The sequence below is a fragment of the Drosophila arizonae genome, chromosome 3, assembly GCF_054131065.1.
Source record: "Drosophila arizonae isolate 15081-1271.41 chromosome 3, UAZ_ARI_1.0, whole genome shotgun sequence".
Taxonomy (NCBI): Eukaryota; Metazoa; Arthropoda; class Insecta; order Diptera; family Drosophilidae; genus Drosophila; species Drosophila arizonae.
In genome coordinates, this window is record NC_142923.1 from 27149208 (window position 1) to 27172088 (window position 22881).

At 41.3% G+C, this 22881-nt stretch overlaps 3 protein-coding genes across 4 annotated transcripts in view; 2 read left to right on the top strand and 1 right to left on the bottom strand.

The window, feature by feature from the left end:
* Window positions 1-20613, bottom strand: part of Lim3 (Lim3 homeobox protein) — a 34925-nt gene extending 14312 nt beyond the window's left edge. Inside the window, exon 1 of one of the 2 annotated variants that reach the window (XM_089465146.1) lies at window positions 19186-20613. In XM_089465146.1, coding sequence (XP_089321272.1) covers window positions 19186-19540 — 355 coding nt within the window. In that variant the 5' untranslated portion in view covers window positions 19541-20613. The remainder of the gene's footprint in view (window positions 1-19185) is intronic. The other variant, XM_018003432.2, reaches the window with a different exon arrangement.
* On the top strand, window positions 14389-14860 carry LOC108611011 (uncharacterized). Its single transcript, XM_089465150.1, has 2 exons — window positions 14389-14596; window positions 14672-14860. Exons 1-2 carry the CDS (start codon window positions 14525-14527, stop codon window positions 14858-14860), a joined length of 261 nt encoding a protein of 86 aa, XP_089321276.1. The 5' UTR covers window positions 14389-14524.
* Window positions 14847-15548, top strand: LOC149269982 (uncharacterized). Its single transcript, XM_089465148.1, has one exon. The coding sequence runs from the start codon at window positions 14847-14849 to the stop codon at window positions 15507-15509; it is 663 nt and encodes a 220-aa protein (XP_089321274.1). The 3' UTR covers window positions 15510-15548.
* Window positions 20614-22881: the final 2268 nt, after the last annotated feature.

Consider the following 22881-nt stretch of genomic DNA (forward strand, 5'->3'; position numbering starts at 1 on the left):
TCTGGGAAAGGCTCGCCGAGAGTCGAGCCCTGGCATTTAACCTCTGCCACCGTTATCCAGCCCCTCCCCCTGCCCCCTGCCCTTCCGTCTGCGCTTTCCTTTCCACATGCGGGGTGTAAAATTTCGAAAATACAAAACTGCTACTTTTTATGGCAGCGTGAAGAAGGTTTTGCTACAATATGTTGCTGATTATGCCGCTGGGATTAAGTGTCAGAGAGTCGGTGCTTGGTGCTTGGTGCTCGGTGCCAGTTGCCCGTTGCTCGTTGCACACAAGTCGCAACTCTCGATCCCAGCTCGACGCTACCCGGCTGCATAATGACCTTAATCAATTTTGAGCAGCAACCCCTAAGCAGCAACCCCTACCCCATTTTCGTAACTGAGTAAACTACGCGACTTTGAAAACTGTTTTCAACGGTTCAGCTTCAGCTCAGCTCAGCTTCAGCCAAACTGTTGCACAGCCCATGGACAGCACTTAACTTTGTTTGTATTTCTGTTTAGGGTGTGAGCGTGTGTGTGAGCTGTGTGTGTGTGTTTGATGATATGGATATCCACATCGATTGATGCGTATTGGCACTCAAATTGTTGCTGCGGCTTATGGTGAAAGTAAAGTAAACGCCGCAATAAAAACTAACGCCATGAAACTAGAAACGAGCCAAGCAGTTGGGCTGGCTAACAGCACTGCGTATTAGTGATGGGAATTATAGTGCTGGCGTAATAAGCATAAATTGTGTTCTTTACTTCAGTTGGCTCCGCTGCCTGTGAACGTTCCATACTGTGCAATCGATTATGAATTCCTTATTTAGTTCTTTGAGTCGCTCAATTGAACAATTCGCTCATCAACAGTGGAGAGCAGCCCACGCAACAAATGGAAACTAGAACAAAGTTATTGAACGCAAACAATTTATGCGACACGTTCCACGACATCTTTGCATCTCTTTTTCTCTTTCTGCTCTACACAGTGTGATCGCAGATGACTGTCGCCATTTTATGTTCGCGCTCACTAGATAATATTGTTGCTGCTATTACTCTCAGTTCCTCTCTCAAACGTACATATGTATGTATATATATGTATATGTTTGTGTATGTGTATAGTTATGCATGTGCTTAAATTCAGCAATGCATGTGAATTGAAAAATAGAAATAATATCGAGTTGTCAATCGAATTTAAATTCTTATTTTTGGCTTCATTATGCGAGACATTTATGTGCATTTTCTGCTGTTCATTTCGTTTAATCTAACTTATTCTTAACTATAGCAAATAAAGTTGATGCGTAGCTTGTTTGCCTCTCGGTCAACAGGGACGTAAGTGCTCATCCGCGTCGCACGCGACTGGACGGCTGCACGCACACCGCTGCGTGCCTCGTGCTGCGTGCTGCGCCCTGCGAGCGGATGGATATCAATTATTGGTACCGTTGCACGCAGCGAAATTGTAGCTGCGTGGAAATTCGTCGCGCCCGTTGGAATAGAGTTGTGGCACACAGCTCGACGATCGGCTTAGATGCTTCTTAAGTTTCCATACAATTTGCAGGGTGAAACTCTGCGAGGAGGCCCTACAAGAGGCGCGAGTCTCGCACCCGACTTGGCGGGTCGTGTCAAAACGTTTCACTTGTGCGGCACACGTGCCTGCAATTAACGCAACTGCAGTAACTCAATATGGCCATAGACTGCCGCACCACCACCCCACCCCGACACTCCAAGGAGCTTCGTTTTAGCCCTGTACTCTGCGTACTTGTAGTCCGCAGAGTAATATGGAGACCAAGTACAGCATGTGGGCCCTTGCCATGCCACAATTAGGCCATGTTAACACGAACTCTGCTCTGCACGGTGCTCATAACCGTTAACCGTTAACGGTTAAGAGGGTCGGACTAAACACCTGCGCGTGTCGGCAGACACCAGCAGCAGGAGCAGCAGCTACCCATCGTTGTCTTAACCAGATAACTGCCCATTGCCACGACGAGGTTCATTTCCATTAACCGGCAAAAGGCGTTTAAGTTAATAGCTTGGCCAAAGCGACCCCAAGCACAACGCCCCACGCCCCACGCCCCACGCCGCACACCCCACATCTCACGCCCAGCGCCCTCTTCTTGTACGCGTTGCACTTTGGCTTTGCCACTTTTAGTGTTTCATAATTAAAAATGTTGCTTGTTGCCGTTGCCATTGCCGTTGGTCGTAACAGTTATAGCTGTGTTGGTGTGTGAGTGTGTGTGTGTAACGGGAATCTGTCGCCATCTGCAGCTGCGCCATTTTGTTGCTGTGGTGTGCCGTGCTTTGTCGCCTGTGCCTTTGCCAAGGTGAAATTCTTTTTGGACACCTTTTAATGCGTTTGCTTTTAATTCCGCACGAAGCACTTACGGCCTTACCACACAGTTACACCAACATACACACACACACCGGCACACACCCATACACATACCCGTGCATGGCAAAGTAAATGGCAACAAAACGCCGTTACTTGTCGCTTGGTCTTTGCCTCGTTTTTATTATGCCTATTATAATTTACTTTATGCATGTGATTCTTGCTCTTCGCACACTTCTTGTTGTTGTTGTTGCCTGCCTGGCTGGTTGAGCTTTTGTGGATACATTACTGCGCTTTTTGCTCTTGGCATTGTAATTTCTTAATTGCGGTCGAGCGTGGTGTAAAGGAATGGCATGCAAAGTGAATAAGTGCAAGAGCACAAGCAAGCGAGAGAGAGGGACAGAGTGTATATTACTTGAATTCAATCAGCTCTTGCAAGACACGGCGTTAGCGCTTGCATGAGCTCAGTGCTATGGTTAAGCTACTTGCATTCAGCAAAATAAAATACCTCCTTTTTTCGGCTATTGTTCAAAACTTTTGTATATAAAAAGGCAGCGGCCAAACCAAAAATTAACTGTCAAATATTTTAGTTCAACAATTTGCGCGCTTGGCACAAAAACCCGTACTTGTGGCACATCTATGCTTGTATATAAGTAGCAGCTTGTCATGACAATACGATTCCACCTGCCCCGGCTCCGCTCACTCGCACCCCCTGCCGCTATGCCACGCCCCGCGGCTGAGGCTGTGGCTGCGACTATGGCAGTGCAGTGGCTGGTTAGTGGACGTGCAGCACAATAACTTTTCAATTTCTGGCGCACATTCCAGCTGACGTCCATTAAACAATGGGCACCGCCACACATTCTCTATTTTCAATTTTCTATTTTTACGCTCGCTTTTGGTTACTTTGCAAAAAGCATTTTGTTCGCTCTTTTATTTTGTTGTAATTCTTTGCTTTTGTTTCCTATTTTCTGTGTGTATGTGAGTGTGTGTGTGTGTGTGTGTGTGTGTGCTTTTTTTTGTATTTTTTGCTAGCTTTTTTTGTTGTGCTGCTGGCCAAACAAAAGGCGCGCACTCGTTGGCAGCCATTCAAGCGTCAAGCTAGCTGACCAGAGCACCCTTGACCGGGCGCTATAAAGCAGAGCAAAAAATAAAAGTAACAACAACAACGACGACGTCGACGATGACATGGCACAGCCCTCGCCTCGCTCCCAGCAGCACATGGAGCACATGGTTATCCGCCTCCAATTTTGAATGCTACGACCATCAATCGGGCCTCCTTTATGGTTATGCCAGGCCAAGAAAAATGGGCAACGGCTGCAGCAAGTATTTCTTTTTTTGGATACCCATCGAAAGTGAATATGCAGGGCATATTGTTGGGGTGGCAGTGCATGTAACAAGTCGAATGAAATGTTACCCCAGGCCATGAAGTTTATACATTGAGCTAATATAACGAATATTCGTCTGTCTGTCCATCCGTTGAAACCCATGGAACTGGGTAATTGCAAAAATTCATAGACTAAATATATTTATGTAAAATATTAGAATAAATATCTGTTTATTTCATTAATGCATTTTCTTAATAATGGATTTGATTTGTCCAAAGCTTGAAAAGTTGAAAAGCTAGGGCTATAGATTTTGTTACTTAAGTTTATATTTTGATTTTTTGCTACCCCTACATATGCCTCTTATAAATAGAGATCTAGGCTATATAATGTGTAAAGCTTTAAAGCTGCTCATGGGGTATCTACCAGTCATGCATTTCCGCATTAAAGCATTTCTTGATTTTTTTTTTGCTTGTGCCAAGTGTATTGTGTCTCGAACTGGAACTTCATCAAACGAGCAGAGGCAGATGTAGAGTCAGTGGCAGAGACAGAGGCCGAACGTATACAGAATACGGATTCAGGGAGCAACCTTTTCACATTCATCGAAGCGCTTCACGACTCGGCAAAGAAAAAGGTTTATTGCGGTCTCTATAAAAATACACACTTGGGGTGATTTTCTTTTGAAGCGCGCTTGCACACACACACACACACACGCAAACAAGCACACACAGATCCGGAGAATGTTCTATCTAGGTGCAGGTGGCCGGGGTCGGGGTTGGAGGATGCGTGGGGCGTGGATGTGGCTAAGTGACTGGGGGTGGTTAGGGTAGGCGGTTGGTCTAACGACTTCGTTTGGTGCCCATTTTATTTGCCTGAATCAAGCTGAGCTGCTGCTGCTGCTGCTGCTGCTGCTGCTGCTGTCAGTGCTTTCAGTGCTTTCAGTGCTTCAGGCTGCCTTGCTGCCTGGCTACCATTATCTTGGCTTTGCCCTTATGGGCTTTTGTGTGCGTTTGATGAAGCCAAGATGGCGCCGAACGGTTGAGTTAATGGGGAGTCCAAAGCCAGAGACCAGGGACCAGGGACCAGGGACCTGCTGCTGTTGAAATATCAGCCACAAAAATGGACGTCGCCATATTTATAGAGGGTGAAAGATTGCCGCAGTGTACGCGTGAAAGGGAAGCATAAGGAGAGAAGCCGAAGAGTGAGCGGGAGAGCGAGACTTGCCTAAGGGTTGCACTTGGGGTTGGCTGCCCTTTGATTGGGGGGGACGAGGCTGTGCTTAGTTGCCAATTTGGCTAGGCGGCATTTCTACTACTCCAAACTATGCGCTTTGCTTAACAAAACTCTACAACAATAATTATAATAAATAAATGCGAAATGCAATTTTATAGTCAACTAGCTAGGCATAGTTGTGCTTGGAGTGGAATTTGCAATATTCATCTTACAGGGAAATTTATTATTTATCAATTTGTTATTAATTTAGTATTTTTATGTTATAAGCAGTCGATTTAAGCACTCAAAAGTAAACAGAGTAAATCCTTCAATTATTTATTTTAGAAAAATTTTGTTTTGATCATCATATAATTAATTTATTTAAACTGTTTTCGTTAGTTTTTTAAAATATTTAAAAATTTTTTTAAAATTTTTTTTTTTTATATAACAATTATTGGGTGATTGAAAGATAATATACACATAGAATTAGTGAAACATATAAATAATTATTTGTTTCAATAGTTACAAATAATTGATCATCTATTATTGAAATATCGTTTGAGGGAGATCTAATGACTAGCCCCTATGGCTAATACATTACAATGACTCTCGAATATCTCGACATGTATGGTATCGCCCACCTTTGGAATTTTGTTAATGTTCTCATATACCATGGTGCATTACATTTCCCTTAAATTGATAGGGCAATGTCTTTTTCGTCAGTTGATTTTCTATTATCTTTCTTTAATCAGCTACGAATTGCATGTGTAGAGCATAAATTCCCTTGGATTTATCACTGGTACTTAGTACTTGAATCCAACAACTAGGTACGAGAGCACTTGAAGATAGATACACAGATAGATATAGTGTATCTAAACATTTACAAGCTTCAATTTCTTGCTTAGCTCAGAATTTTATTTGAAATTTTGTTGATTGCTGCATATATCTGTCTTCCTCCCTTTCACTATATATATCTATTATGCACTTCAATCTCAGCGGTATATATGTGAAGCGCAGTTTAATAATCATTGCTGCATGGTCACGTGCCCGGCGCCTCGAAGCGGGCTATAAATTTTACTTAGCTGCAAGTTTTCAGTCGAGATTCCACAGAAATAGGAGACGTGCAATGGCCGGCCATCAACTATTTACGTGACAGTCTAGTCCAGCGCCATGATGCACACATAAAAATGCACACACACACACATGTGCACACATATGTATATGCACATGTATGCACACGTACTGCTAAAAGCCATTTGCAGGCATTTTTTAAGCGCAATTCCCAAATGTGGACAAAAACACTCGCTCCATCTCTCTGCACCTCTCTGGCATTCCCCAGGCTCCACATTGCTTGCATTTTGAGTGCACTCTGTGAGTCACTTTTATTTGTGTGTGTGTGCGTGAGGGGGTCTGCTTGCCAACGGCTTCAAATATGCTCACATAAAATATCATAAAAACAAAAGCTGAGTAAAACTTCTCGCAAAACTGACGGCATTTTCGCACTCAATTAGTTGGCATTAGAAACGCTAAGAACAACAACAACAATAGCAATAGCAGCATCGGGGTAAACCGATGGGATTTGTGTCGTTCCATTAAAGTTTTATTCACGCAATCGACAACAGCCTGAGGACGGACGGGCTTAAGCTAACTCCTTTGCCCCACGTTGTCACACCAACCCAGCCGAGAGCTGAGCGGGGTCGCAGCTGCCTCGGCCCGGCCGATAATAAAAAACAATTTGCCACCCATTGGGCATTAACGACAACAAACGACAACGACATCTACTCACACTCTCGCTCTCTCGCTCACTCTCTATCTGTCGGTCTGTCTGTCTGTCTGTCTGTCTGCTAACTACCCAAACCACTCGACCATTCCATTCCGTTCCGTTTCATTCCGGTGTGTCGTGCCCGCTGCAGTTATTGTCACAAATGGCAACATATGGCCAAATGGTTTCGAGTGGTTTTTCGGGCTTAGCCGGCCGCATGCAATAAAATCATTTTGTTCATTGAACGCTTTCACCGCGCATCGCATAATTTGCGACATACGCTCAAGTCAGCCCGTCCGAGCTACTCCTTGGACTCGGCAGCAGCCTCAGCCTCGGTCTGGAATGGGAAGGCGGTGTCATGCATTTCGTAAATAAAACCATTTATCTATTTAACAGCTTTTGATTTTTGTACGGAATTTATGGAGTTCCATTGAAGCAGCTTAAGGAGCTTCCATTTTTTGTTAAATAGGCGAGCTTGGCTTTACTCTCGTTTCATTCCATAGATAACTTACGACGACAATGGAAATGTCCTTGTGAAGTGGTGAAAATGCAGTTGGAAAAATCAATAGATGTAGATCACGCACACAAATAAGTCTTCGCCTAGTCCTCCTTATAAGTAAGCCGGTTAAATAGTCTGTCGAACTTCTCTATGACATGTCGGGTATTTAGCTAAGGCTCTATGTATGTAGATAGTTTCATTTTCACCATATCAGAGTATAGTTTGATTCTCGGTTGTTTACAATACTAAATTAAGTTTTTTGGTGTGGCTAATATTTGGCGAATAATAAAAGACGTAAATTAAATTTCTCTAGGTATAGACTTACAAAAGTCTATAAATTATTTCAATATAATTCATTAATTACATTAGTAAAAAATTATTAATTTCTATCAAAATCTTGTCACGTTTTAAGTCCTATTTAAGCTAGAAAAATAGGGAATCCAAAAATATATCCATATAGACTAGTGTAACATATATATGCTGAGATCTGATAGTCGTTTGGAAACTGTAAGAAACATTCATAACAGTTTATTGTGTTTCTTTCGAACAGCCAGATATACGCAAAATAATAAGCTATAGATTATCCAAGTTTTCGGCATTCTTTATTCAATCTATTGTAATACTAATCTATATTATGTGTAATTCCTGAAACGTCACCAAAATTAATTTTGCACTAAACTAAATACGAGTTTCTAAAATGTGGTCAAAGGCTACTGTTTGCCTTAGTCTTATCGTACTGCTGCTCTTTATCTAGCCGTGCCCTTCCCCTACTTCTTATACTAGGTCAACTGTGAGTTCTAATATGCAGGAGAGTGAGTGAGAGAGAGAGAGAGAGAGAGGGAGTGGAAAAGAGCGAGAGCTTCGAGGGTCGGTGTGATCAAAGTGCTTAAATAACTTTACTTTAGATTTAATAAACGATTATATTTGACTTAAATCCAAGTAGCAAGCCTTACAGCTACTCCAAGCGCAATCAGTGCCACATTTATATGGCACTTCAGTGTGCTGAGCTCCCCGCGTACCCCTTAGAGGCCAGGCACTGCATGGATCGTGCTTGCAGTTATACAACTCTTGTTGGACATTTTCAAGTGTTCGTTGGGGAGCGAAAGTAGTTCAACATCTAGAGTAAATAGCATAAGCCAGAGCATAAACTGGGCGGCAAGCTCTTAGAACTTTCGACGGGTTCTTTACTTAACAATCGAAACTGTCTAGCTGGGAGTTACGAATCTCAGATCTGGTACGTGTGCGTAGTTTGTTTAGGTGTTTATGTATTCGAAGAGTGACACTTATCTATTTGAAATACAGGGACCTTAACTTATCTCCCTGATAGCCTGATAAGCCGATCGAAGTGCCTCAACTGCTGCATCATATCAATACAATGAAGCAAATCTGCCAGCTCTGGCCATACCGTAAGCACACTATGTATAGATTTTGCGTATAAGTATTTGTCGGCTGGCGTGGTTTCATATAGGGCATATAAGGTTTCCATTCATTAGATGATTCACTGTCGATTCCTAGCCAATTGATAAGTTTCCCAATTATTTTTTTCCGCATTAAAAATAACATACGTCATTATAACCATCATAATATATGTATGTGTAATATAATATCGATAAAATGTATCGATAACCGATTATCATGAATTTCAATCAATGCATAATAGAGTTTGATAGTAGATAATGTATACAAAATGAAAAATTTAAAATAAATCCAAATATCGCTTTTTGGATATTAGTAATCGATAACACATAAGTATTATGACTAGCTAGTGTTATCGATAACAAGGAATGGTGCAGTCAAAGTTCCGGGTATACCATAGTTGTGCACACCAACCTACTATACGTTCGCACTAGCTGACTTATAGTCCCGTAATCAAAGAGATTTCTACACCCAGAGCCCATTGCGTCTGCCTGCGGAGCACTCAATAGTTTAGGCTATGAGATCGAGGAACAATAAATAAAAGAGTTTGTAGTATTTTGCTGCTTGAAATGCCACTTGATGGGGCTCTCGTGAAGTGTAAGACCTAAAGTCGAATCACTCCAACTACGGGTGCTAGATAAGTTAAGTAATCACGGCGATTATTGTTAACTATTGACATAACGAAAATTCGATTGTTTTATAATGACAAAACGCGAAATATAAATTTCTGTTCTAAACAAATCTAAAGCTGCAGAGAGCAAGGCAGAGGGAGTCGCAATTAGCACACCTGCTTAAATAAAATACCAAACATAAATTGCGGTTGACTGGGATCAAAACTCGCTAATTTTTTGTGTACGCAGACACACATACATATCTAAATATATGTGTATATAACATATATATGCTTATTTAAATATATATAATATCATTGTTGATTGAAAGGTAAACACTACAACAAGAACAACGACAACAAAAAAGAAGCTGAAAAGAAGTAGAGGGGTGGATCAGACAAAAAGATTTGCGAATGCAGCGGCTCGGCCACATGCTGGGACCACCTGTTTAGATAAACCCGAACAATGGGCAAAACGATGTGGAAAATAATCTCAGATAGCATAAAAGGCATAAATGGCAGAAAATGTATAAAGGATAAAAAGACTCTACGAGTGGGAGGGAGTTGAAAGTCAACCAGCGAGGGTTGCACATGAAAAGAATTCGCAGTGCCCACGTAGACGTCTAGATGTTAATAGGCCTCATTTAACACTAGGCGGCTATGGCGAGCTATGAGAGCTGCTTAGCAGAGGTCTGTTACCCCAAACTTGCCCAGTTTTTGTCTCTACACCGGTCTCACCTATATCTTTACTCGATATACCATCTATGCAAGCTGCACATCATCTCTATGGGGATCGGTCGGAAAAGTTGAGCGTGTTTTTGTTTTTTGCTTCTTATCGAAAACATTTATGGTACGTGGTGCCAGTGTAAACACTGATGTTCTTCTCCTATAGGCGTATGTCTCGTCTCAATGGGCAAATCTTGTACCATGCCGTTTAAGTGCGACTATCATAGATAACTGAATCGAACATGCTCCCAGACCCAAAAACATGAGTCTGGTACATACACTTTTTACTGGGTTCTTAAACAAGCGCTCTGTATTTTTATGCTATTGATAGGGAATGGGGCATGATGACTGAGTGCAAAAGTGTATAAATTGAAAATTAAAATATTCAAACTATCAATTTTAAATACAAATGTCGTTCATTTTTTTTTTTTTAATCTTTCAAAATACCAAACAAATTTTTTTTGGTATGTTGAAAGTTTAGTAAAAGCTTTTTAGCGCAAAGAGTATTTCTAAAATTTAATTGGGCTTCCGTGTTTATTTGCAAATTATTTACTTGAGTTTGTTATGTTTTAAATAAGTTAAAATCAATGTAAAAAATCTATCATATAAGCCAGATTGCGCCAAATTTTTTACATGCCTTTAATAAATTAAGAAAAAGCTTTTGCAAGAAATCTTGGAAAAAATATATATATACATATACATACATAAATATTCTGCTTTTTGAGTGTGAAGATTGCCTTCTAGTCTAGCACACCCTATTATATTCTCTTTAATTATTGTAGTGGAAGAAGAGAATGCACACGCTCACTATTTACAGATACATATATACACCTACAAACATACAGACTTATAGACAGTCATCGGTATAGGGTAACCGTGTAGACGTTATCGCCGCAGTTGTTGTCCCGTTTTTCAAGGTATCGAGTGAAACGGTGTACAAATATTTACCGTTTGGCAGCGGCGGCAGCTGCAGCGGCAGCGACAGCGGCTTGTTAGAGGAGTATCTGGTAAGTTTTTGACCCGCACCCGACTACCGACTGCGACTGCCACTATGACTGCGTAGCGATAAGCGCTGCTCTGGAGCGGACATGGCCACGCTAATTGCGGAATGATAAAAGTTGGTAACCGCTCCCGGCCATAAGTGAATCGCGCAATTGCCAAGATTTCGACTTTATTTTATTTCTCATTGCCAGCCAAGAGAAAGAAGAACATTTCTATTTGCCTAAACCGGCCCCCAAGGAATACTCAAAAAGGAATACCGCCAGCGTTGCCAGACAACGCAAATGTCTGTCAGTGCTCGCAGCGCAGCTAAGAACAGGGCAGGATGAGGATGAGCAGGAATGGAGAGGGGGCTACTGCTCTTCTGCAGCTTCAAGAGTATTACATAAAATCTAGGAAAAATTATGATTTTCACTTGGCAACACACACACACAGACACGCATACTTTTACGGTAGAAGACAACAAGAGGAGGCGTAGAGCTCTGCTCTCTGCTGCTGCTGTTGCTGTTGCTGTTGCTGCCGCTGCTTAACTGTGAAAATCGTGTAATTTAATAAAGTTCGCTGCGGGATATTGTTTGTATAGAAGCATATTCGTACATATACATACACATACACATACACATGCATACAGGGACGACGCGTATCCAGTTTGTACGCGTACCCCATTTTTGTTCCTTCGGCACTTTTTTAGCCAGCTGCTACGTGTTCAAGGGAGATTCCCCTCTACCTCTCCCGCTCCCACTCTTGCGGCAACTCTGTCTCTTTCCCACTGCCTGCTCTAGCTATTACAGTGGAAGCCAACATTAAAGCATTTGCCTTTGTGCTTCTGCTGTTTATATTTGTGTTGTCTTTGTAAATTTTGAATTTTTCATTTCGATTGCACAGTGGCCCCAAATATGTTTGCATGGCAACAAATCACAGTGGATTAGTTCACATAGTTCAAAAATGTTTCCTTTATGATCAAGATAAGCAAAGTGTGAATTTATTTGTATAGCAGCGGAAAGTAAAGTAAATAGGTTTTCAAAAATAAATTGAAATAAAACAGCGCTTCAGATATTTTAATTTTTGGATGTCAAAAAAATTTACTTCAAATAATAATAAGTAATTATACCAATACCAATAATAATAATAATAATAATAATAATAATAATAATAATAATAATAATAATAATATCCAAATAAAACATAATTACGATATCAAGTAGAAATAATATTATTTTCCACTGTAAAATTTTAAAAATAATTTTCATATCTGTAAGAAAATTTAATTTGGTTTAGGTTTCTTTTACATAATGCTGTAAAAGAAACCTAAACCAAATTAAATTAAAAGAGTAAAAGAGTATTATTACAAAAAAATAAATATAATTACATTTGAGTATTTAACTACTCAAATTTAAAGAAAAGTTGTTAACTATTTAATGCCATAGCTCTATTATACCCACTAGAGCTAGAAGCCCTACTCCAGCTTTACAAATGGCGTCTGCTACTCTTGACTGCGGAAGATTTTGTGTTTGTGATTTTTTTTTTGTTCGTTCATATTTTATTTTATTAAGCAAAAAGGAAATTGTGGAAGTAAACAGTGACTGCAAACAGACACACACATACATACACTCATCGAAATATACTCGCTTACATAGAGATGGGTAGGTGAGGCATATGAGCTCTCCTGGCCTACGCCCTCTCTTAGAGCTCCGCCCGCTCCCCCTGGCAATGCCATATGAACGCCCCATTATTTACTTAACGTAAGTTAAACATTCGCCGGCTCCCTCCTCCTTGGCACGAAATGCTGTTTTAGGAAGGTTAGCAAAAAAAAAAAAAAAAAAAATTAGGAATGAGTGAAAGAAACAAAAAAAGTAGCAAACAGAAATGTTCGCAAAGCGGGGCAGAAGTGACAGAGAGAGCGAGAGAGTGACAGAGAGGGGGAAGGAAGAAAGGGAGGGGGAGTTGGCGCTGCTCTGATGCAGGGAGAGTTGGCTAACCTTACCTGCCAGCAAAGGCAGCCTAGTCAAAGAGCTGTCGTCGATTCTAAGCGCCCAGCTCCGTCCCCTTGAGCCACAACTTGAGCCTCTCCAAGCTGTCTCGCTCCCCGCTTCAGGAGTGGAGCAAACAAACCGCCATGAAATATGCAGCAGGCAGTCCGAACAAAAAATGATTTATGTGGACGCCATGGAAAACAACGAATAAACGAACAACCGAACAACCAAACAACCAACAGCAACAATAACAATAACAACATCAACTGATTTCTCAACTTGGCTCCAAGCCCAAGGCCCAACTTGTTTTTTTCCTTTTTCGTTTTTTTAATGTATTTTCATTTGTTGTTCGGGCCTAGCAATGAAAAATGCGCGAAATCCTCTAAAAAGGCATCTGCTCAGAGGTGAACTGCCAAGGCTTAGAAATCCGAGAGCTGTTTTTGACCCATGCCACAACTGGGCGGGTTAGCAATATACAAATAATGCATTCCTATAAAAAGAAGAATGTTAGTTTGCTTCGCTCTGAAACTTTAGACTGATTTCCTAAACCAAAGAGTTGTGGCGTTATAACCGAAATTATATAAACTAATCATGGTAATTCATTTAATAGACTAATTAAGTAACTGCTTCCTATGAGGAATATATGTTTCTACATCTCAAGCTTTTAATGAAGCCACGAAATTTGTGACAAATTCTTTTTATATGTCAAACTGTTCTCGTCGTCTCCTTCAGTTATTAAACGTTAAGAGCTAAAGTCGTATAACTTGATTGCTTAATTAGAATAAGCCGATTAAGGCTTATCATCATCATTATTTAAGAATTGTATAGTATTAAAATATTTTATACAATTTAATTATTATGATGGAAAGTCATAATTTTTTTTTCGATATAGATATTTTAGGAGTTTTTTTTTATAACTTTCCCGTTCACCTCTAATACATATAATTTGGAAAAACTTGGCTACATTTCCGTCTGTTAATTTTCAGCGTGAGACCCTTGATCTATGAAGACAAATATTTACAGATTTTTCACTTTATTTTCAGTTTATAATTTATATTTGGTTGAAATGTGTATTATATTTTTACTAAAATAATTTTTATTTAATTGTATTCAATTATAATATTTTAATTATTATTAATATTTTAAATTAATACCCAAGTATTTGTTCAGTAGCATTTTTTAAAACTTTTTTTGCCAGCATTTTTTTTTACTAATTAATTAAAATTTGTTATATTCTTAATCAAATAAATTATATTTTTTATTCATCTTTATAGAAATGTATATTGTATATAAGTTTATATATACTTTTTAATTATTTCATTATTCACCGTTTATTGACAAATATATTTATATATATATTTGTTGTATTTGTGTTGTTGCACAAAATTGATTCAGTTTTAGTTTTTGTTTTTTGTTTATTCAATTATTAATATCATTAAATTTATATTTATTTGTTTTTTATTTATAATCCATATTTATAAAATATGTATATATTTAATAAATAATTTTTCGATGTATTCTATTAGCTTAGTCGAATTGCTTTGGAAATTCTGTCTTATAAATTGAATCTTTTAACATATATTTTATATACATATATATGATATGTTATGCACTGCTGCACTAACTTTGTTCTGTAGCTAGTAAAGTAACTATTTAGGCCCCAAAATTATGGCTTGTTAGGGGTGAATTGATTGAAAGAACTATTAGTTATGAATTCGAGTACGGAAACACTCTCGGACTCCAGTGGCAAGCAAGAGAGGGGAAGTACGACCCAGTATAATGTCAGTAAAGGGCTACAAACAAATAGACAACAGAGCATTAAGCATTAACAATTTTTATATTTGACACTCACACAGATGTCCGATGTGAATTGGGCTGCTTACAACGCGTTTCGCTGTGATCTGGCCAAGGTGCAGAAGACTTTCACTTGCTGCACTCAGACGGAGTTCACCGAGGAGGTCGGCACGATAACCGAATTGCAATTGGGCTGCAAGTTCCCAGTCAGTGCTCCAGCTCCAGCTCCACTCAAGAATGGACAGAACTGATGGAGAAGCTGTCGAGCCGCAACCGTTGGCGCACAGCTCGACATGGCCTGTCGCACAAACTAATGACGTCGAGCTCAAAAAGTCGGTTACGATTCTATTCAATGCCAAGGAAGAACATGGCGTGGTCCGGCTGAGCCAGTCGGACACAAGCTTTGAGAGGAGCCAGACCACCTTGCTAAGTGCTGCCAAGCTGCTGCGGCGCAGCCAGTCGGTGCAAATAGTGCCCAAGTCGGCCAGCGAGGCGTACCTAGCCACGGATCTTTCCGAGTCTGCTATGACAATATTATCAGGAGCCACAACCCCAGCCCTCATCAATTACAACGGCAGTGCCTCCACCATTGGGAGCGCCGGACACCTTCTGAGCGATTCCCGTTCCTCGGGCTATACGACGGAGAGCAGCTATCGAACAGCCACAGCTGGCAGCAGCTTTAGCCTGGATAGCTCCATCTACCTGAGCAGGCGACAACGCAGAACCGACAACTTCATTCAGGAGATACACGTGGGCATGGAGCCGAATGCCACAGAGTCACAAGTGCAGGCAATCCGCGACGATCTGCGCAGTCTACTGAGCAACGAGCTGTCGCTGATCCATGACACGTCTGGTGGCAGCAGGCGAGCCGTCTATCTAATTGCCTATCAATACATGTAGGCTGTGTATCAAATATAAATTCCTAAATTTTTAGTCTTACTTCAATTGACGATTGCTTTTTAAATGAGGTTCTTAGCACAGCTCCATGGATCAGATGAAGAAAGGCGATTGGCTAGAAGGCTCAGGGTACGGAATTTACTGAGAGTATTTTCCAGATGAGAAATGGGGCTTGGTTGGAAAGCTTAGGGTACGGAAAATACTGCTCTAGGGTTGTAAGGTGTAAGTAGTTTCATCTACTGGAAATACTACTACTGAAAATTCGACAGAAAGAGAATCGCTTTAACTGGGTTCGAATACTTAGCTAAACAGGATTTAAGCTGTTGAGTTTCCTTGCCATCTTCTCGTACTGATTAACCATCAATTTATCCTTTATTGAAAACCTTTGAAGTCCAAGGTCAAGTCAGTAAGAGATCTGTCTTATATCTATACTATACCCTCACATCAGATATTTGTTTCAGATCAGAGCAAATCTTATATATTCATCATGTTACCTGGTACTTTCAATAGATTCATTTGGCTTGGTCGAGCTGCCAGCTTTTTGCCGTTTGCCTATTAATCTTTGAAGCCTGTAGATGTACTGGCCTGTAGATGCATATAGCTTCCAAATTTGTAGCGTCACTTAAACCAGTTGTGCCCATAGCCGATCTTGACATCATTCGCTTGTTGACATTATGACAAATTACGTGCGCAAAAGGCAACAAAATGCAACCCCCGGCGGAAGGATGTCGAGGAAGGAAACAAGCAAGCTAAAGCGATACGCTTAAGCATTGGTAGGGTGCTGGCTGTCTAGGGGGGTGCACCCCTTGTGACGTTAATAGGAAAGCCACACAAGAACAACTAACGAACGGCACGCGGCGGACAGCGGGCGGGCGGACGGACGAACGGACGGACGGAAGGACGGACGGTTGGTCGAGTGAGCGACAAGTGCGCTAGCCCACAGTTTTGAGGGTTGAGGTAGCAGCGAGGGGTAGAGCGGGGTATGGGTTTGTTTGCCCAATGCTAAGTGCACGAGCCGTAGGCAAGTGGAAATGACAAACATATTTACACAATTTTTGACAGGCTCAAACCCAACATACAGAGCCAAGGAGCTGCGAACGGGTGAAACCAAACACCCGTGGGTGCAGCGAGCTGCCCACTCCTCCTCCTGCTCCTCCTGCTGCTCGACTACACTGCAAACAGAGCAACCCAAACTCGATAAATATGTTTATGTGCAAATAACAAAATATTTGTCGATTGCCGGTTACTTCAACTGCTCAGCTGGGCGTGGCAGGGGCAGCGACAGCGACAGGGGTAAGAGTCGAGGGTTTCAGGTTGGATTTGGAGTTGGGGTTGGGGTCGGAGTTTGAGAGCTGCTTCACTTGGGAAGCACCGCAAGCGCATAATTCAATTTTTCTGCTCGTTTTGCACGACGCTCAACGAACGTCGCTCAACTCCGCTGGGATGTGTCGCAGCATCCAGCCAGGTCTTTGCACTGCTTTGAGTCGCTCTGCTCTGCCCTGGCTGAATATTAGCGCCACGTGTCCTATGCGATGTTGCCTATGCGGTTTCATGGTATGGCCCTGTTATTTATTTGTTTGTAATTACGCGTGCTCTAAACAAAATCCCGACGCATTTGAGAAACGCGCCCAGTGCCAATAGCGAGTGCAGTCCTGCAGCATGCTCTTTTTTCCAATGCTGCGACACGTGCTCGAGCTGGAGGCTGGCGATGTTAAAAGGCCTCCTGCTATTGGAAGAACGGAGAGCAGCTGCTGGTTCTAGGTATTCCCAGCGCATTAGCAACAATAGCCGAGATGCTAAGCCATTTGGTCATTGTCAACAATTTTGGGACTCTGACTTTGGCTTTGTTTTGTCTCCACATCCTCAGCCACAGTTACAGCCACATCCACATCATATCCAGCTGAAGCGCGTGTCCTTCGATGTTATCCTCCGTGTGTCAGTTGTCAACATTTTGGACTGGCTTTTAGCTACGGCCTTAGCTTGTCAATTGATTTGCCTGGGATCAGGCCACGACATGCGAGGCAGGAATCGAAATCATAATTTGTGCTTGGGGTTGCTCGAATGTCTTCCAGCCGGATTTGCGACATAGACAAGCAACAATGAGAGCTAAGCTCTGCCAAATATAAAATAACATGCATCGTGTTTTGCTAACAATTATGAAACATGAATCGAATTAGAGCAATAATCAAAATTGAGCTATAAGCTGAATGGTCTGCTCGAATATATGACAGCCACAGCCCCAGTGGGCTTATAGTATGTCTGTATATCTATCTGTCCATCTATATATAAGTTCCGTTTATTCGGCCTTCTTTCCATCCGGTATATATAATAATATTTATCCCCTATTCCGATTATTTATTTATAAAACGATTTGTCACATAATACAAAAATTGAGTACAATAAAAACGTACAATAAAAAATAAATGTGTGGAAAAGTGTCAAGAGAAGGTGAGTATGAGTATAAAATTCCTACAAAAAAATTCTTACATTGCGATAAATTCCTACATTGCTATATTTGAAAGTCATATCATCAAATTTATTAAAAATATTTCTGGAAGTATACCCACTTATATAAAGTTAACTTCCTTATTATCAGTAAATCCATCTCAAAAACTTGAGACAAAAAGGCTGCTTGTAACTCGAATGTGCATCTCCTTCAAATATTTCTCCTAAGGCCATTATACCTATCCTATTTGTATGTGTTTGTGGAAGAAGCCTAGAATACCTGGAACTTGGAATACCGTGAGATTCTGGTCCAACAGCTGAAGTATACTAATTTTATAATCGATTTAAATATTGATATTCAACTAAATATGTTTCGTGGTGATAGATTTACAAACAATATTGATTTATTATCTGAATTAGCAACTTCCAGGTCCACAGGTGAATGAAGAAATAGTTAGCCAGAACACCTAAGGGCGAGGCTGAGATAAATCGGTCTTATCCGATATATTTGATATAGATGAACTCGGAAATTGATATATCGAATCTCTAATCTCTTCCTAAATCTCCGCTCTAATAACTTTTATAAAGAACAATAAACCACTTTTCTTCATCTTCATCTGTCAGGTTGTCATCTATAGTATATTTAACAGCGAGTGAGCCTTCTTTATGATTTCAGCAATTATATTATGAGTTTCAACGACCGAAACAGCATATGAAATGAGCGAATATGAACGAACGCATTAATGCGGTTAGGTCAAGCAGCTATGCTTAATTGAAAAACACTTATGGAGAAGGCTCTTCGACACAAGTCAGGGTAACCGCACTACTGTGCCACAGGTGCCACACACCCACACACACACACATAGACACACTCACATCGTTTACTATTTATACATACATATGCAAGTCCGACTACAACCCACTTCCATCAGCAATCAACACTTTAGACACATTTCATCTGCTGCCCTAGCAAAAATCACAAAACAACAGCGAAAAACTTGGAATAATTAAAAGCATAAATAAATAACTGTTAGTTACACAGAGGGGCAGATATGTACTGAGAGTGAGAGAGAGAGAGAGAGAGACAGAAGCTGAAAAATATTAGCCGAGACAGGTGCAAGAGCCATAGGCAAATTGCAGATGACGAGCTGGCTTGGCCAATGGACCTAGGAGCTAAGACCCCCGGACCTGAGACCGGGGCAACTGAGAATCAAAGCTGGTGCTTGGTACTCACCCTCGAGCGCTCGATTCCTTGATATTAAAGCCAACACAAATTCCGGATTTGGGTCATCGTGATCACCGACGCCAACCGCAGCATGTTGCTGATGATGGCTGTGCTGGCCAGCGAGCAGGTGCGATGCCTGCGGCGTGGGCGGCAATTGTTGCTGCTGCTGATGAATGTGTTGTTGTTGCTGCTGCTGTTGCTGTTGCTGTTGCTGCTGGTGATTATCCATGACTGACAGCTGCTGCTGCAGATGCTGTGGATGCGAATGTGGATGCGGATGCGGATGTGGATGTGGATGCGGATGCTGTTGATGCAATGGCGGTGGCGGTTTCAGCGTTTGCATCATCTCTAAAGCCAGTTGCATGCACACTCCCAACAACAACAACAACAACAACGAACGGCAGCAAATCGATGAGAACTTCCTTAATTTACAACTGGTATAAACACAGGCCTGTCTGTAGAGCTAATTCAATATCCGTTTCGTCACACGAGTCGTATGCGTAATAATTGAAGAGTATATGACGCACTAGCGAGCAGGCACTTTTCTTGGCACAATTTTATATAAGCCTGATCAATTTCAATTTTAATGGACTGCCCTGTATTTGACAAATAATTACATTTATATATATGTATATTTAAATATAAATATATTATATAGTGAAACACACGCGCGGCTAGCGCGATCCAACCTGGCAAAGAGGCGGAAATGTTTAGTCACGCGGCAGAGATTTTGTTTTTGTTATATTCCATAAGGTAAGGCAGACGGCACTGCCTTATAGATAGAGCCAGATTGGATCGCTCGTTGGTTGGTTGACTCGTTGACTGTTTGAGCACTGCCACTGCCACTGGCACTGGCACTGACTCTGGCACTGTGGCGCACCGTGTGTAATGCGCCGTTGCCGTTGCCGTCGCCGTCGTCGTCGCCGTCGCTCGCCTCGATTTCTTATCAGGCGGGCGAAACGCACGGCGGTTTTTCTTTGGTTTTTGGTACTTCGCTTCGATTGTGTAGCCGAGGAAACCAGTGTGTGTGTGTGTGTATTCTTTGACTATACTCGATGCCTTGCTATATCAATTTGGACTCTTATGTGTGTAGAGGCAGCTTCAAGTGTCTGCTTCGCAATTCAGTTACAAAAACAATTTCAATATAAACGAACCTACAAATAGCAAATAGCTCGAGCTTGTCGCCCTATAATGTAGGGTGCATGTTTTCTTCTTTTCCTCAGAGTTGAGTACACAAACAGAACATGAACAATGCCTATCTGCTTATGGCCTAATTATGCATCAATAGTCGAGCTACTGAAATTATAATAAACTGAACATTGTTTTGGAATCGCTAAAAATTAAATGCTACAAACATATTTCCATGTAAATTTGCGCTGTTGTGGTTAATTAAGACCTGAGCGTTTTCAATATGTTTTGGAAGTGAGAAAAAAAAACATGAACTTTACATTAACTTTACTGCTATTTTCATTTATAAAACTTCAGAATATCCTTTAATTTTTTATTTTAAAATATTTTTTATTCTTAGCAATTTCGTAGGAATTTTTCTGATTTGATTCGCACTATTTGTTAGAATTTTGAATTCGTGCTGTTTGTGTTTCACTTCGATTCGATTTCAACTCAATATTCACTCGAACGCCATTTTGCGACGGCAATTGGCAAACGCGACGGAAGGCAGCGACAAAATGGCGTCGGCGTCGACGGCGGCGGTACAGCAGAGCTTAACGGCGTGACAGTGCACGGCACGGCAACACTGGCAGTAGCTAACGGACGCCTGCTGCGTTTTTGTTTCTTTTTCTTTCTTTCTTCTTCTTTTTTTTTGTTTTTGTATTTATGTATTTTTCGTATTTATGTTGTTGTTGTTGTTGCTGCTGCTGCTATTTGTGGCACTCGGGCTGCATTTTTTGCGCACTTTTTGACGCTTTTGTTGCCGTTGTCGCTGCTGCTGCATCTGCGTCTCGCGTTATTGTTGCAGCTCTTCTTGTTGTTGTGTGAGCTTTTTTATTTGACTTTTACGATACTTTTTATGCCGTTTGCCTTTTTGTGTGTGCCCTAGCTAGTGTGCGTGTGTGGGTGTTTGTGCTTGGGTTTGTGTGTGTTTACCAATTGATCTTAATGTGACACAAATGATATGGTAAAATGCAGGCAGCCAGGCTAGCGAACAACACAACAATGGCGACAGCGACAGCGACAGCAACGGCGACGGCGACGGCGACGTCGTCGACAATTTTTATGCTGTTTTTAGTATGCGCACTGTTATGCTTAACTTGGCCCCACTCGCCCCCTCGCAGCCCGGGCACCAGTTAACTGTTGGCATGCCCTATACCTATATGTATGTAATCTATGCCCGTTCCGTTTCCGTTTCCGTTGCCGATGCCGTTGCCGTTCTCGTTCTTGTTCGTTATGCAGGCGGCATTACAATATTTTGTGAAACCTAAAAGTTTTAGCAGAAAAGTTGTTCTCTTAAGAATTTTCGAGTAATAACTGCAAAAAAGCGCTGCGGCAGCGGCAGCAACAACAACAACAGCCAAAGCTGAAACGAACCAACGCCTGGCGACACCTTCGCTGTGGCCCCAAAACAACAGTCAACAGCACTTAAAAGTCAGCGACGGCAATGGCATAGCACAAATATGAGAAACTTAACTCAAAAGTCCAAGTCAATACGCGCGGTCAACGCAAAAACAACAAAAGCCATGAACAGAAGAAGAAGAAGAATAAGAAGAGTACGAAGAAGAGCAGCAGCAGCGGCAGCAACAACAACAACAACAGCAACAACAATAAATGTAGCAGCAGCAGCAACTGCTCGCCTTCCAGGCCGCAACAAGCACCGCCCCTTTATATTGAAAACATTGGAAATCGTTGATAACAACAAAAGCAACAAGAGCAACAACAACAGCAAGTGCCCCGCCACAGTTGGCATTTTGGTCATGCGCGAGAGTCCGTTATCTTATCGCCAGCGACGCCATTAAACTGGAACTGGAAAAGCTCTGTTGCTTGGGCTGGGTTGGGTTGGGCAGGCGCTTGTACAAGGGTTAAAGGCGTTCCAGCGGCTGCGCACTGCAGCATGCGCAGAGCGGCCAGACCAGTCAATCATTATTTTTACCCAACTCGAGTCACCCTGTGCACACAGACACTGCGTATACCCTGTATGCCTGCCAAGCCACATAAAGTGCATTATGTGCGTTAGGCAATCGGTATTAAGAAAACTGAAATAAACATAAAATATTTTGAATATTTTAACTAAAAATTTCTTCTGCTTAATAATATTTATGCATTGAAAAATTTTATTTATTTATTTTTAAATTTATATTATTCATTTTTATACAGTAAAATACATTCTTTATATTATTTTATTTATTTAATTCATTTCATTTTATTTATTATTATTATTTATTTATTTATTTATTTTTTATACGAAATTTGTTTAGGTAAGCAATGCATATATTTAAATATTGTACAGGGTATTTGTGAGTTTAGCCCTGCTCTTTACTGCTTTCTTCTGTCTGCCTGTCTAGTTTTCCAATAACGGGTGCTTCGTGTTGGCCAGCCCCACCGCCCATCCGTCTGCCTGGCATTTTGTTTTCGCATTTATTTATGAGACGCTTAGAGCGCGCCAAGTGCCACACGCCGCACGCCAAGCGCTTTGACCCAAACCACAATATGATGGACTCTAGTGGAGGACAACAGCTGGTGGTCATATCATAG